The 17,336-nt window shown below is 43.0% G+C and overlaps 2 protein-coding genes across 2 annotated transcripts in view; one reads left to right on the top strand and one right to left on the bottom strand.

Annotated features, from left to right (window-relative positions):
* The window catches only part of LOC149826758 (protein translocase subunit), a 108,621-nt gene extending 106,996 nt beyond the window's left edge, over window positions 1–1,625 (bottom strand). The window contains exon 1 of the mRNA XM_090018967.1: window positions 1,601–1,625. The gene's annotated coding sequence lies outside the window, so the exon portion shown is untranslated. The remainder of the gene's footprint in view (window positions 1–1,600) is intronic.
* Window positions 1,626–16,326: 14,701 nt separating this feature from the next.
* Window positions 16,327–17,028, top strand: LOC149826757 (uncharacterized). The gene has a single exon (XM_090018376.1). It carries the CDS (start codon window positions 16,327–16,329, stop codon window positions 17,026–17,028), a length of 702 nt encoding a protein of 233 aa, XP_089874502.1.
* Window positions 17,029–17,336: the final 308 nt, after the last annotated feature.

Genomic DNA, 17,336 nt, shown 5'->3' with positions numbered 1-17,336 from the left:
TCTATTTTCATCATACCCTAACTTAGGACTATCGATAACTTAGGTTTGTCCAACTCCTTTGTCAGAAGGCTCGAAATTCCTCTCGAATTGATTGTCGAAAGACCAATCTTACTGGTCCAGACATTCTGTCTGTTGATCGGATATCCCAGATCCGATTCTAGTGTTCTTGGATCCATCAGAAAGGTGTGCATGTAGCGTAATTTTCTTGTGTTGGCCACCTCTGTCGAAACAGAGTGCTGAGGCCCCGAATCTCCGATTGTTGCTTTTAAACAGTTTTACATGATTCGCTTTTTACATTATATGCCATTATATTATATGATTCTCTTTTTACATGGTGCAACAAAATACAGATCAGGATGTTTGTTCGGGTACAGATTTGGTCAGAAACATAATTTCCACCGATCCAGTGGAATTCAATTAAGTGGTACCGTTGGATTCAGTTCATTTGAAGCTTTAATCTAAATACCACCGCAGCCCGCAGGGGACGCCTGCGGGGGCCAGCAGGGTGGTGGTAGTGAGGGTGCTGAGATGAAGGCCTCGGATCAAACCCCAATGGTGCATGGGGTTTTCTTTGGCGAGTGTTCCTCATAAAAAAGAAGGATATTTTAATCTGAAACCAAATCTAGAACAAAACCAGAATCTCCATGATCAATGTCACAAATTATCTCACATGATTACAAGGGCAAGAGACAAAAAAAGCTGCACATCTATTTTAATATATATGATTCTCATCAGCTGTCAACAAGTCAAGTCACATGGTCAACCAACGGGGGGGGGGGGGGGGGGGGTGGCTCCACTTGTCTGGTAGGTGCCATGGGTGTCAACGGGTGGGTTTGGTTCAGAAGACTTGGATCAGATTTTTGGATATGGTATCAGGTCTAATTGGGTCTACTACAAGAAAAAAACATACCCCGAACAGACAAGAACTACATGAACCAAACCCTGTAAAACCATATTTTTTTAATCATATTTACATTAAAAATTGAGGTCTTAATCGAAACACAGGTCGAGACCGGGTCTAGTATAAAATTTCACAAACTATACCTGGGTCCATGTATTAAACGGACCTTCGAGTTTGGACCTGTATCAGGTTTTCTTATTTATCACCATACCCGAACCCTATAGCTATAGGGTTTGGTTGGGGTCAGGTCTGGGTAAACCAGGCCCTTAACACCCCTAGTAGGAGAAGCTAGTGCACCTCACCTTGGGGTGGGACTTTGCAGGTTCAAAACCCATTGTTATAGTTAAATAACTGGTAGGAGTCGGTCAAGTCCCCGTTTGCATTTCAAAAAAAGTCATATGGTCCATGTGGCAATAAGAAATAATCATGGGAATCCAACTCACAATTTCAAAGTGGCCTTTGGGGGTTTTCCCTCCAAGGAAGTATCTCATGATAAACTATTTTTGCTTTTGAAAACATCAGCAGATTATTAAATATATAAAACATAAAAAAAGAAAACTTTTGCTCAACTAGGCATCTGTACGTTATATCGACAATACAATACAATACAATTCTAAACATTTTTTTAGCAATGTCACTGTGTTACGGAATTCACTGTAACATAAATTACATTCTAAAATTTTAGTTTAGAAATCCTACCTTTGTTATGCGATGAAGAGTAAAGCAGAACTAGAAAGTTTGAAAGTCCAACGCAACTGCCACACGAATTATCTAATCGTCCCTCTCGCAATGAGAGAGGGCTACAGCTGCACACACAATGACAAACTTATCTCAATCCGCTCAAGCATATGAGCGACCAAAAATCAAAATGCAAAACAGTAACCCTATTGGCGAAAAATCCAGAAGTAAAGCACTGACAAGTCCAAACAAGATTGGACAGCCCTGTGGAGTAACTTCACAGGATGCACACTGTCCAAAACATCGCTCCTCGCGATGGCACAAAAACATAGGCAATCTGTGTTTTAAGGGGATTTTGTATTCCTTTGGGAATACGACCTGAGACAGGAAAACCAAAACAAGACTGTCGTTAAAAACAAGAGATGTTTCTGCTGTCTCGCATTGGCAGCCCTGCACAATTCCCAATGTCGGGAATGGTATGCGCAGGCTATGCCGTGAAGACAGCAAGACTCGACAAATACAAATTTACTTTCACGCATACAAGCAATTTGGTCCATTATATCCGAGCGTTGACTCTTAAAGTATGACAAAATATACAACAAAAGAGGAGTAGACTCTGCATTCCCAAGAGTTGATTCTCAATGCAAAACGTAACACCAATATAAGCCTAGAAAAGTCGACTAGTCCAACTCAAGGTTCGACCCTCAAGTGTGCTATGCACCGAATACACAAACTCATTCTATGTCTACCTACATGCATGACTATTTTATTAAATACTTTTATTTAATTAATGTTACATTACATGCCATGCACCACACACATTTATTGATTTAATCATGCATATTCAAAGGGGCATCACTCTCCTTGTCACTTGGGCATCACCGAGCCATTCAATGGGTGTTTATTCTCATATGGTTACCGTCATACTTGCACTAGAATCCAGAACCCTTCATCAAGGCATTCCTTTCCCTGGGACCTAGAGTTCAGGCCCTTATCCCTCTTCCTATAGTCAACATAGTGTACACTATGAGGCATACTGTAGCAGCTCTACCTCCGCCTCTAGTATTAAAATCCAGTGCTCCCTAAGCCTCCTGGTAGAGAATGAATCTCTTAGATCCACATGACAGGAGCTCACTTAAATATCCTAGAATTTTTTCCACGATGTTGGTGCGGGCTTGTTCACATCTAACAAGTTAGCTCAAGCCGCAAGAAAACTTGACGAGCATAAACAAGCATTCATTGTACTTTATTATTAAATATTAATTCATTATGCATCATACAATACCTTCTTGGTATTTTAGGTCAACACCCAAACATTTTCTTGTAATAAAAAACCTCTAGGGTCGTCACCCTAGAATTCCAATTGTACATATGCATACTCCTTTCTTCTCATTGGTATTACCATCATTGTAATACTCATAACTAGAAATAGCGAGACTTCACATCACAATGCAATACAAAACATACAATAAGAAAGATGCATTTAAGCACAAAATGGATCCCTCTTTGACCAACTGAGATCAATTAATGCTCCATTGCAAAAATATTGTTCAAAATCAATAAATATTAGTACCATCAAATCATGCATAACTGTTTCAGACTGGTTCTTTTGAATTTCAAGGTCAACAACCCCTACCCGAACTCAAAACATCACAAACCACCCTTGGGTAACTCATGAGTTGACTTTTAATGCTCAGGAGTCAACTCTTTATATTCAGGAGTTGACACTTAATGTCCAAGAGTTGACTCTTTATATTCAGGAGTCGATTCTTTTAAAATAGGGGTAGGTGCCTTTATAACAGGTGTCAACTCTTTTAAAACAGGGTCAAGTCTCTTATAACAAGTATTGACTCTCTATCTCAAAAAATGCACAACAAAGTTCTGAAAATAAGGTGTTGACCCTTTATCTGCAGGTGTCGACCCTCGGAGACAGCGCAACAAGCATATCTATGAAGTAGTCGACTCCTGACCAGCAGGAGTCGACCCTAAACAGAGCTAAATAAAAAATGCTTTATCCAAAATAGAAATTTTCAATAGAAATTCACGTGTCCTCATTCTAAAATATGAAACAAACAATTCTAACATGCATTTTTACAAGAAAACTAGATCAAAATTACATTTAACCTCATAGCCAGGAAAACACAAACATGCATACTTTTGAAAACATCTTTTCCTAAGCGTACCACTATCATGGGTATACGAAACTTCAAACTTAAAATAATGTTGAACAACTTCATAGCATGCAATGAGTTTTTTAGCAAAAAACACATGATTTACACATTAATTCTAAACATGCTAAAATGTTACCTAACGGTCATGATTTTCAGACCAACTTCATCAGCATGCTTACATGCCTCTAGAATTCATGTAGTAGGAAGATCACACCATACTCCTCACACGTAAGAAAACAAACACCAAGAAATGGCAATCCCCAAAATAGAGACCCAAATTCGTTCCTACAGGTAGCATCCACTTCTCCTCAACCAAAACTTGATGGTTGTGAGAGAGAGTGGTTAAAATCAGAGGGAAATGATGTCTGGTTTCATGAAGGAGATGAGCAAGAGAGTGGGGAATGGGATAGTGAGAAGAAAGGGAAATTAGAGATATAAATAGGGAGAGAGATGGATATATATATATATATATATATATATAAAGCTTAGATTTAATAAAACCTCCTTAATACACTAATCTCAACTTTCTTAACAGATGCCATCATAATTAAGTCGGTGGGGGCTAAGTTGTTCATTTTAATGACAGTTGCCCTATTAAAATTACCAAAATGCCCTTCATGCATTTTCTATACCCATTTTTTCTCTCTCTACCAATCTATTAACCATTATGCCATTACCCAATAAAACCTAAATCTTTTAATCAAATTCCTGAAAAAATTCTTGACAAAATAATCCTCCTCCTTTTTAAAAATTTCTAATTTTGTCCTTTGTGTATAAAAGTATGATTCGAACCAAGTTTTGGTGATTTCAAGGTCCAAATCTCGCAAAATCTAAAATACGACAATATAATTTATGAATTATGCATAAAATTTACTTTAATATATTATAATATAAAAAATATCAGGTTACAAAAAGTCAGGATGTTACATATATGGTTCATTCGAAGAGTCCTTCTGGATGCAATGGCCTGTGCACGTGCACAACCTTAGAGGTCACACGAAAGTGCACGTCCGGTCTTTAATAACTTAGTTGAATTTGCTTAAATGGCTAAAGTTTCAACCACTTGAGCAAAACCCAAAAGATAAAATGCTTATCTAACATTACACTTCGACATGGTTAAACTGGGAGCTTCAAAGCACGAACCACATCAAGACCAACCCGATGTTGTAAACCTCCTTTGCTGAAGGGGGGAAGAAGAAAACCCTTAGACCATCTACTGGTTCCTTGGCTCGTCGGGTGTGTGCCTACTCCACGTGCATTGGTGGTCAGCCTTCGCCAATGGCCCAAGCAGACCCAAACGCATGCAACGTCTAGGTGAGTTGAACGATTAGTGAGAAGGATCTCACGCCTTGTGCTAGACATAACCAACAAAGCAAAAGAAATGAAGAGTCATACAAACCCAAAGAAGCCAACAAGCCAAATTTCTATTTCATCAAAAAGCACCCTAAAATGTAAAGGGCCATGACTTTTATAGCCTTAAAAGAAAGCAAATACAAAATAAAAGAAACTGCCCACAATGGAAGTACAATGAGAATGGGCGCCAAAAATGGGCACCCATAACCGTTTACGAGCGTGCGTTGCGCACGTGCCATGGCAACCGCTCGCATGTGCACATTGCATGATGCGAGAACTCTGTGTAAAAGTGTGGCGCACATGCGTGGAAACTGTTGGCATGCGTGTAGTGCAAGTTAGGTGATAATCGTACACTCGTGCATTGCGTAGGGCACTTTGTGCCTAGAACAGTGCTGCAACAACTGCTTGTGTCACAGAGGCACGTGCGATGACTGCACAACAACTACTGTTATCATGCATAATTTTTATGCATAAATTCATACATTTTCATGCATGATCATGTGCACTAATCGCATAAAAATGCTTGTTTGCGAAGAGTTTTATCGTTTTTCATCAAATTAGAATTTGAGCCATGTTGGAGCATTTACGGAAGAATAATTAAGCTTTTAGAAATTACTTTTTAAAAGAGAAGCCTTTTGGAAATATTGAAAATGTATTGGACTTCTTTTGAAATAATTTCTCAAAACCTAATTGCACATTATAAATAGTAGCTTTATGAGAGACAGGGGCATTTTTTCCCTCTTGGATCCTGCCGCCCCCCTTCTGCCACTCTCTTCCCTCTTCTTTCATACTGGGAGAGGATGAAGGATCTTATCTGGAAGTATTTCCACCACCAGGTGCGCCGTTGGCAACTGGTGCAATATTTTTATGATGGGTTGACTGAGAAGAACTGTCAAATGGTTGATGATGCTTGTTGGGGCACTTTCATGCTGAAGAGTGAGGATGAGGCGTGGGCTTTGTTTGAGACCCTGAGTGAGAATTCATGCACCACGCTTTCGCCTCACGATCTGAGAGTGTTATATCTGCCCTTGTTGGATCCAAGAAGGCTGATATCTTCGAATTAGAGACAAACCTTGAGTTGCATAACAAGGTCGACCTGCTGACCTAGAAATTGGATCAACTATTGTCGAATCCCTCCCCAGCCATGTAGGTGTGTGCATTGTGTGCTAGCCCAGCACACCATGTTTTTGACAGACCCCTGAGTTTGTCCAGGAGTAAACTTAGATGCCACAAGAGTTCACCAAGCCCACACCCAACCCATTTTTCAACACCTATAACCTAGGTTGGCGTAACCACCTTAATTTCACATAAAGAAATCCACAAGTCCAACCCACTATCCCTTCCTAGAGCCGACCCAGGCAAGGTGTTTATGCACTTGATTTTCAGAGATCGAGCTACCCTCAAGCCCTACCTTCCTATAGTCAGCCTCTGACCCATGAGCCTGCTTCTAGCCAGTCTTTCGAGGACAAGATGCTACAAGCCTTCTTGGATATCAAGGCGAACTTAAGTTCCCACATGCACACCATTGCAAAACTTGAGAAACAAATGGAATAACTCAGTGAGGCGCTTAGCAGGCGAAGCAAGGGGGGCGTTACCTAGCCAGCGGTTGGTTAACCCTAGGGGTAAGGAGCTGATGCATGGCGTGCACATGGCAGATGCCCATCAACAGCAGATTCAAGAGATTATAACCCCAAAGCAATATAGAGCGAGAACGGTTGTAGAAGTGTAACGCCCCGGATTTCCAAAACAAAGCTAAGTTAAATTTTTTATGAATTTCTTTTTTTTTTCTTTGCAGCGGAATTTAGAAAAGCTTTTAGCAGCGGAATCAGACGATAATGAGTCGTCAGTTTTAGAAAACTCCGAGCACGTTGCAAGTATGTGGCCAAGCAACTCATTGACCACCAAAGTGTTCCATTTTATCGAAAACCACATGTTTATTACAACACTACTGCTTAGAAAAGCAGTGTAGGTTCAATAAAAAGGAAGCAGTACAACTCTGTCTAGAGAAACCTTGAAACTCGATGCCGCCTTGCTCCGCATATCGCCACGCAGGTTCAACACCTGAAATCCCCATTAAACGGGGTCAGAACCACTGATGGTCTGGTAAGCATGCAAACACCTATTTATTCAACTCAAGTAAATGCATAGACCACTCAGGGTCGCAGCTCGTAATACGACGCTCAAGCCTCCATGACTTAGCATATATCGCAAAAGCCTCATCAGGGCTATGAGTTGAACATCCACGCAAGTCTTCATGACTTCGCATAAGCCTCTTCAGGGATGTGAGTTAGAATAACTGCTTAAGTCTCTACGACTTAGCCTTGACCTCCTTAGAGTCACGAATGGATGTCTAGCTCAAGCCTTTATACTTGGCACATCCGTATCCTACGAATCTAAGGACAGTTCTCTGAGCTTCACTTAGTCGTACGGATATCAATGGGGTTCTTTCCCAATCGGTACAGTAGTATACCGACCATGACACCTTCACAAAGGTTATGCAAGACTGACTCAACAACGTCATCCACTCATACATTCAAAGTAGCGCTGTACCTAAGCTAATGCTTTGTTTCGATAATTGCACCTCCCCCTGGGCTTAGGGGACTCATATCTGGGTGACAACGCGACGATCTGGGGGTTGATTATTCTATGTATTTTAGATACCCCAGAGGCCTGTTGACCCCATCCCCCTAGTAGGACGGTACAACATACCGGAAGAGATCCTTACTAGGTATTCGAATGCATTATGCTACTGCAGTAGTTGGGTTCAATCCTTAGATATTTAAGGATAACCACGACCTCCATACCTCTGAGTGACGAAGGCCATCAATGAACTCTATCAGGTTCGGGTGAAATATATGTCACTCAAGGCTGCACCATCACCGTCTTCCTCGGTGAGAAATTCTGAAAGGGGCCTGCCGGTCTTACAATTACTTGACGAACATTGCATGCCTATAGGGCAGCCTTTGAGAAGTATGTACCCGACCCCAATCAACCACACGGTTTTCACCGTGGAACAAAGGTTTTATTCATATGCATGCTTAACTCTGCTCTCGGCACTTCGGCCTTGACGAGCACTTCACCTCTTTCGGTGGAAACAACACACTCCGGCTCAGCGGCCCTTACGAGTCTGGTTGTCTGATAATTCTCAATGAGCATGCACATGACTCGATCTCTACGGATCGGCTACTCGGCGTATTTTCACGCAACGAGTTCAGGACCTTGTCAAGGCGCTACCAGTACTTTGGCGCAACGGCTCTTACAAGTATGGCGCCCTTGCAGGTGCCAGGGAGACGAGTCATTCTGACATCGTTCCAATAAAGGACATCATTGTGCCACTTAACTGGTTCTGGCAGCTCTTCTGCCAACCATTCTGTCAACACCTTCTCTGCTCTACCGGCAGTGGTGCGACGAACCTTTCTAAATCGTAGAAGGCGTTCCATAACTGGGTAGCACTTCTGCTACGTTCTTTTTGAGCCATTCTTTAGCTCCTTCAGGAATTTCAGCAGCACTTCCTCTCTTTAACGGAGAAAGCGTGCGTTTTCTTTTATCCATTTCAGCGGCATCTCTCCTCTTTGGTGGGAAATCGCTACGCTTAACTCGGGAAATGGATGCGCACCGTTGTGCGTACTTTGCATCCATCAAGGTTGCAGGAACCTTGGGCCATAGCCAGGCCATACGTAATTGATTTAGTCTTTACGTAAAGTGCATTTTGCCAAAAGGCGAAGCCTTTCCAATAGGGGCTTCATTCGTCAAGCAGAATCTTGCACGAGGAGCGGTAAGGGAATCGCATTGGCGATTTGGAGTTTGATCTCCATTTGAACACTCACTTACGCGCCATATATGTAATATAAGCAGAAGCTTGTGCTTTATACAGCGGCGGCGTAAAGGAAATGCATATACTATTGTTCAGGGTGTGTAACTGAACGAAATATTCTACATATATAACAAAACAGGAGCCTTGGCATCGTTCGACGCGACGGCGTAAGTAAATGCATAATCGGAAGTGCTTTAATCGGAAGTACAGAAAGCAGGGAGCCTTGGCATCATACGACGTGACGGCAAAGGTAAATTACATAGCCTGTGCGATATAAGACGCGTCAGCAGAATCAACAGATATACACCTAGATCTGTATCCAACGATAGTTACGAGGCGAGCGAGTGAACACCGAAGTGTCCTAGAGGGCTCAACCAAGAACTAGGGTGAGATACTATTTTGAAGAACGCATATACTGCGTATTCGAACATATATATCCGACGATAGTTACGAGGCGAGCGCGTGAACACCGAAGCGTCCTAGAGGGCTCAACCAAAAACTAAAGCAAGATACTACTTTAGAAAGTATATGCTATATACAAACAATCAAATACTTGAGAGAGATGGTTTAATGAAGCGAACTTACTTCAAATCGTGGAAGAAACGGCTCTGGGTTGCTTCGTTGGCTTTGAGCCTTCCTTCGAGAGGTCAGACTAAGTCAGATGAAGCTGACTTAGTTGAGAAAGAGGTAGAGTAGGTCAAGCTACTCAACCTAAGTGGTTTGAACCAAACAGGGTTCGGTCCAAGTCAACTGGGTTCAGCAGGTTCGAACTCAACCCAAGTAGGCTAAGTCTGGGTTCAGAAATCCAAACCAAAAGCTGGACAAAAAAAGACTTTGACTTTGACTTCAAACCCAACTAGGTTCAAGTCAAGTCAACTGGGTTTGAGCTAGGTCAGGTGGGTTCAGACCTAGGTCAGGTGGGTTAGGACCAGGTCAGGCAGGCTCAGACCAGGTCAGGTGGGCTAGGCTAGGTAGGGGAGGTTTGGAAAAAGGAGGAGAGAGAGAAGGCAAAGGGAGGGGGTGGCGATTTTTTCTAAAGGGGGGCCTCCTCTATTTATAGGTGAGGTTGCTTAGGGGCTAAGCAACCTCATTTACCCTTTTGCCCTTGGGCTTTCTGAGAATCCCTTCCATGGAAGGTGCTGGAAGGTCCTGGAAGATGCTGGAAGGTGCTAGAATATTCTAGAATATTTTCTGAGAAATATTTCTGTGGGTCCCACCAACATTTCCGTGGGTCCCGCAAGAATTTCGGGTTTTCGACGATTTTTTTCCAAAAAATTCTGAGTAGGCCATTATCTTCGTATTGATGCAACTAAGAAAGTTGGCTCGCAGGAATCCTTTGATTTTATTCAGGTAGGAAGTTATGGCTTCCCGAGTGTTTGAGCATATATTCGTGAAGATACGAATATCCTAAGTATATTTGGATCGCAGGAATCAGTTTGATTCGCTTTACGATAAAAATGCTATTTTTCACTGGAAAAATGCCTCAGGAATTTATTCAAAGTTATCTGAAAAATTGCGGGTCTTACATCATTACCCCCTTAAAGGAATTTCGTCCGCGAAATTCAGTTAAGAGTACTAAGTGCGTAACTCGGGATATTTCTCCCATATGTTAGATTCATAATTTTATTCACTTAGTTCAACATCGTATTCATTTCAATCATAACCTCATATCATGATTCATGATCGATGAGGTATGTTTCTCATATCTGAGTTTAAATCATGCTACAACCACGATAGTTTGTTGAATCAACGTTCTTCCAACCGGCTATTTAACATAGCCATCTTGTGTAACTATTTCATACACACAGATCATTCTTCTAGAGATTAACCATATTAGAATAAGTCCCCTGTCAGACTACCTGGTATTGGAAACGTACCTCCTCACAGGTTTGCCTTCGTCAGACTTACCTGATATTGGATCAGTACACCCTCACAGAATCATACTAGCCAAGCTACTGGTTTTGGAACATATACACTCGCATGGAGCTGTATACCCTCACAGGCTCACTCTGGCTAGACGATCTGATCTTGAATATGTAAAACCTCACAGGACTCTCTTCTTGGGAACAATTCCTTGATGATTTATTTTATTAAGTAACTTTTAACGTTCTAATTACACAAACTTAATTTCTCAATCATAGAGTCTATAGCCATCATTTTCTGGGTATAAGCACTTAAGATTTTAATTTGACAAATCCAAAATTACTTTAGAGAGCAAGGATACATATCGATCCAGATGACCGTACACAAGGTCATAAGCCACTTGTCTCAAGTATTCATTGGATCTTGTCTTTCGATAGCTTTTTATCCATTACAACTCTATCTATCAAGGTATTCAGATTCCTTGATACGATCATTATCCGTGAGTTGTTCGGCTGTCACCGCATAAACACGACCTGTCACAGGTTTCTGCTCTATCCTTGGTAGTGGCAGTCATTGTTGTTGTATTTGTTGAGAGGGTCCTCCAGATCCCATATTTCTCTGTTGAAGATCTGAGGCCTTCTTGCGGCATTCTGTTACACGATGCTCTGGTTTGCCGCAATACAGGCAACCTCCTGTATCGCGAGGACAAACCCCTCCGGGATGATCTCAGCTACACCTCGGGCATCAAAAATTAGACTGTCGGTAGGGCTGATTGGCTTCTACCATCTGCAATGGCCGCTCGGCCGGTGGAGTGAAATTCTTTTCCCGAAAATCTCTTTTATACAAAGGTGGTTCCGATTCTTGGCCACCTGGGAACGTCCTCTTGTTGTTCCCATTACTTGCTATCGGTTGCTTTACTACAACCCCTTTGCATCGCTCCCAGTTTGCGCTAATCTTCGAAGCTGCTGCCACAGCGGCTTGAAATGTTTGGGGCATGCTAGTTATAACTCGAGATCGTAGCCCTTCCCGAAATCCGTTGATATATTTATCGACCCTCTCCTGGTCAGTATCGAATAACCGAGAGCAGTACCGCTCAAGGTTCTGAAACTTGGTAGTATAGTCGATAAGACTCATACCACCCTGCTCCAATTCGAGAAACTCCATCTTCTTCTTATTTTTGGAGTGTATCGGGAAGTAGTTATCCAAAAATTCCCTCTGAAAATCATTCCAAGGGATGACTTCGTGATGTGAGAACTGGATAATCCTAGTGGTATCCCACCACTTTCGTGCATTATCCTTCAGCCTATATGTGCCGAAGTTAGTCTTTCTATCCTCTGGTACTCCCAATACCAGGAATGCACGCTCCGTCTCCTCGATCCAGCTTTCTGCAAGCTCTGGATCGGCACTGCCAACGAAAACAGGTGGGTCGAGTTTGAGGAACCTTTCATATGTTATTCCTCCAAGGTTCTCATTGCGAGGTGGGGCTGGTGCTTGCCTTGATTCACGAATGGCAGACACAAGCCTGTTGAGTGTCTCTAGCAGAAAGCCCTGTGTATGGGACTCCTCGCTCGGCATGGTTCTCCTCGTCCTAGGAGCCATTTATCTATTCACGCAAATATACTAAAATCAGAGAAAGTATAAGATTTATACTTACATTGCGATACCGCAAACACGACGGATCTTGAACCAGGTTTCTCAGACTCATGCTCTGATACCAATTCTGTAACGCCCCGGATTTCCAAAACAAAGCTAAGTTAATTTTTTTATGAATTTCTTTTTTTTTTCTTTGCAGCGGAATTTAGAAAAGCTTTTAGCAGCGGAATCAGACGATAATGAGTCGTCAGTTTTAGAAAACTCCGAGCACGTTGCAAGTATGTGGCCAAGCAACTCATTGACCACCAAAGTGTTCCATTTTATCGAAAACCACATGTTTATTACAACACTACTGCTTAGAAAAGCAGTGTAGGTTCAATAAAAAGGAAGCAGTACAACTCTGTCTAGAGAAACCTTGAAACTCGATGCCGCCTTGCTTCGCATATCGCCACGCAGGTTCAACACCTGAAATCCCCATTAAACGGGGTCAGAACCACTGATGGTCTGGTAAGCATGCAAACACCTATTTATTCAACTCAAGTAAATGCATAGACCACTCAGGGTCGCAGCTCGTAATACGACGCTCAAGCCTCCATGACTTAGCATATATCGCAAAAGCCTCATCAGGGCTATGAGTTGAACATCCACGCAAGTCTTCATGACTTCGCATAAGCCTCTTCAGGGATGTGAGTTAGAATAACTGCTTAAGTCTCTACGACTTAGCCTTGACCTCCTTAGAGTCACGAATGGATGTCTAGCTCAAGCCTTTATACTTGGCACATCCGTATCCTACGAATCTAAGGACAGTTCTCTGAGCTTCACTTAGTCGTACGGATATCAATGGGGTTCTTTCCCAATCGGTACAGTAGTATACCGACCATGACACCTTCACAAAGGTTATGCAAGACTGACTCAACAACGTCATCCACTCATACATTCAAAGTAGCGCTGTACCTAAGCTAATGCTTTGTTTCGATAATTGCACCTCCCCCTGGGCTTAGGGGACTCATATCTGGGTGACAACGCGACGATCTGGGGGTTGATTATTCTATGTATTTTAGATACCCCAGAGGCCTGTTGACCCCATCCCCCTAGTAGGACGGTACAACATACCGGAAGAGATCCTTACTAGGTATTCGAATGCATTATGCTACTGCAGTAGTTGGGTTCAATCCTTAGATATTTAAGGATAACCACGACCTCCATACCTCTGAGTGACGAAGGCCATCAATGAACTCTATCAGGTTCGGGTGAAATATATGTCACTCAAGGCTGCACCATCACCGTCTTCCTCGGTGAGAAATTCTGAAAGGGGCCTGCCGGTCTTACAATTACTTGACGAACATTGCATGCCTATAGGGCAGCCTTTGAGAAGTATGTACCCGACCCCAATCAACCACACGGTTTTCACCGTGGAACAAAGGTTTTATTCATATGCATGCTTAACTCTGCTCTCGGCACTTCGGCCTTGACGAGCACTTCACCTCTTTCGGTGGAAACAACACACTCCGGCTCAGCGGCCCTTACGAGTCTGGTTGTCTGATAATTCTCAATGAGCATGCACATGACTCGATCTCTACGGATCGGCTACTCGGCGTATTTTCACGCAACGAGTTCAGGACCTTGTCAAGGCGCTACCACTACTTTGGCGCAACGGCTCTTACAAGTATGGCGCCCTTGCAGGTGCCAGGGAGACGAGTCATTCTGACATCGTTCCAATAAAGGACATCATTGTGCCACTTAACTGGTTCTGGCAGCTCTTCTACCAACCATTCTGTCAACACCTTCTCTGCTCTACCGGCAGTGGTGCGACGAACCTTTCTAAATCGTAGAAGGCGTTCCATAACTGGGTAGCACTTCTGCTACGTTCTTTTTGAGCCATTCTTTAGCTCCTTCAGGAATTTCAGCAGCACTTCCTCTCTTTAACGGAGAAAGCGTGCGTTTTCTTTTATCCATTTCAGCGGCATCTCTCCTCTTTGGTGGGAAATCGCTACGCTTAACTCGGGAAATGGATGCGCACCGTTGTGCGTACTTTGCATCCATCAAGGTTGCAGGAACCTTGGGCCATAGCCAGGCCATACGTAATTGATTTAGTCTTTACGTAAAGTGCATTTTGCCAAAAGGCGAAGCCTTTCCAATAGGGGCTTCATTCGTCAAGCAGAATCTTGCACGAGGAGCGGTAAGGGAATCGCATTGGCGATTTGGAGTTTGATCTCCATTTGAACGCTCACTTACGCGCCATATATGTAATATAAGCAGAAGCTTGTGCTTTATACAGCGGCGGCATAAAGGAAATGCATATACTATTGTTCAGGGTGTGTAACTGAACGAAATATTCTACATATATAACAAAACAGGAGCCTTGGCATCGTTCGACGCGACGGCGTAAGTAAATGCATAATCGGAAGTGCTTTAATCGGAAGTACAGAAAGCAGGGAGCCTTGGCATCATACGACGTGACGGCAAAGGTAAATTACATAGCCTGTGCGATATAAGACGCGTCAGCAGAATCAACAGATATACACCTAGATCTGTATCCAACGATAGTTACGAGGCGAGCGAGTGAACACCGAAGTGTCCTAGAGGGCTCAACCAAGAACTAGGGTGAGATACTATTTTGAAGAACGCATATACTGCGTATTCGAACATATATATCCGACGATAGTTACGAGGCGAGCGCGTGAACACCGAAGCGTCCTAGAGGGCTCAACCAAGAACTAAAGCAAGATACTACTTCAGAAAGTATATGCTATATACAAATAATCAAATACTTGAGAGAGATGGTTTAATGAAGCGAACTTACTTCAAATCGTGGAAGAAACGGCTCTGGGTTGCTTCGTTGGCTTTGAGCCTTCCTTCGAGAGGTCAGACTAAGTCAGATGAAGCTGACTTAGTTGAGAAAGAGGTAGAGTAGGTCAAGCTACTCAACCTAAGTGGTTTGAACCAAACAGGGTTCGGTCCAAGTCAACTGGGTTCAACAGGTTCGAACTCAACCCAAGTAGGCTAAGTCTGGGTTCAGAAATCCAAACCAAAAGCTGGACCAAAAAGGACTTTGACTTCAAACCCAACTAGGTTCAAGTCAAGTCAACTGGGTTTAAGCTAGGTCAGGTGGGTTCAGACCTAGGTCAGGTGGGTTAGGACCAGGTCAGGCAGGCTCAGGCTAAGTCAGGCAGGCTCAGACCAGGTCAGGTGGGCTCAGGTGGGCTAGGCTAGGTAGGGGAGATTTGGAAAAAGGAGGAGAGAGAGAAGGCAAAGGGAGGGGGTCGCGATTTTTTCTAAAGGGGGGCCTCCTCTATTTATAGGGGAGGTTGCTTAGGGGCTAAGCAACCTCATTTACCCTTTTGCCCTTGGGCTTTCTGAGAATCCCTTCCATGGAAGGTGCTGGAAGGAGCTGGAAGGTCCTGGAAGATGCTGGAAGGTGCTAGAATATTCTAGAATATTCTAGAATATTTTCTGAGAAATATTTCTGTGGGTCCCACCAACATTTCCGTGGGTCCCGCAAGAATTTCGGGTTTTCGGCGATTTTTTTCCGAAAAATTCTGAGTAGGCCATTATCTTCGTATTGATGCAACTAAGAAAGTTGGCTCGCAGGAATCCTTTGATTTTATTCAGGTAGGAAGTTATGGCTTCCCGAGTGTTTGAGCATATATTCGTGAAGATACGAATATCCTAAGTATATTTGGATCGCAGGAATCAGTTTGATTCGCTTTACAATAAAAATGCTATTTTTCACTAGAAAAATGCCTCAGGAATTTATTCAAAGTTATCTGAAAAATTGCGGGTCTTACAAGAAGAAAGCGGGAGACTTAGTGAAAAGTAGTCAGTCTCTACTAACATACCTCAGGAAAGCGATAGGGATCCCTCATCTGAGTCTTCCAAGTCCTATATCCTCAAAGCCTCCTTTCCTAAGGTGTTAGAGAAACCGAAGTCGTTCGGCAAACCAAGTAGTGAACATGCAGGAGATGCTTGAGATATTCAAGCACATTCAGATAAACTTCCTATTGCTAGATGCCATCCATCAAGTCCCTGCATACACAAAGTTTTTGAAGAATCTTTGTACACATAAGAGGATGTTGAGGTCCCATGTGCCGAAGAAGATTTATCTGACGGAGCAGGTGAGTGTGATGTTACAACACCAAACCCCACCAAAGCTCAAGGATCTAGGGACTCCTATTATTTCGTGTATCATAGGAGCCATCACTGTTGAGCGTGCTTTGCTCGACCTTGAGGCAAGTGTGAATATATTGCCGGGTTTCTTTTATGACAAGTTTGGACTAAAGGAGATGAAGTTGACACCTATGACTCTGCAGCTGATAGACATATCGATCAAGGTCCTGCGAGGGATTCTTGAAGATGTTCTTGTCAAGGTGGAAGACTTCTACTTCCATGTTAACTTCATCATCATGGATATGGAGGGAGTTGATGATATGCGACAGACTCCCATCATTTTAGGCCGCCCCTTCCTGGCCACTGCCAATGTGTGCATCAATTGCCACATAAGTGCTATGGATGTTTTATTCGGCAATAGAAAGATGATGCTGAACATTTTTCATGTAGCGATGGGCCTTGCAGGCGATGGGGCTTCTTTTGAGGTCGATCTCATTCAGGACCTCATAGAGGCAGAGCATGTTTGGTCGTTGAGTGATCCACCTTAGGAGGAGGTTGATGAATCACTCGAGCGAGAGAGCCATGGATTGATTGATAGACGGTTCAGTGAGCTGAATTGGACCTAGCACTTTGACCCACTCCCTAAGTTGGCAAAGAAGCTTGCCCGACCTTCCATTGAGAGTCCGCCCAAAGTTGAGTTAACGTTCTTACCAACTTTGCTTAAGTATGCCTTTTTAGGCAAGGATTGGACTCTTTCCGTCATTATTTTTGCAAACCTAACTCACACTCAGAAGCATTAGCTTTTGCAGGTCCTACATGAGCATAAGGAGGCGATTGGATGGTCGGTGGCGAATCT

Source organism: Nuphar pumila, chromosome 10 (assembly GCF_984573655.1).
Source record: "Nuphar pumila chromosome 10, dmNupPumi1.hap1.1, whole genome shotgun sequence".
NCBI lineage: Eukaryota > Viridiplantae > Streptophyta > Magnoliopsida > Nymphaeales > Nymphaeaceae > Nuphar > Nuphar pumila.
The sequence above is the reverse complement of the archived record's forward strand: the minus strand, read 5'-3'. Positions and strand labels throughout refer to the sequence as shown.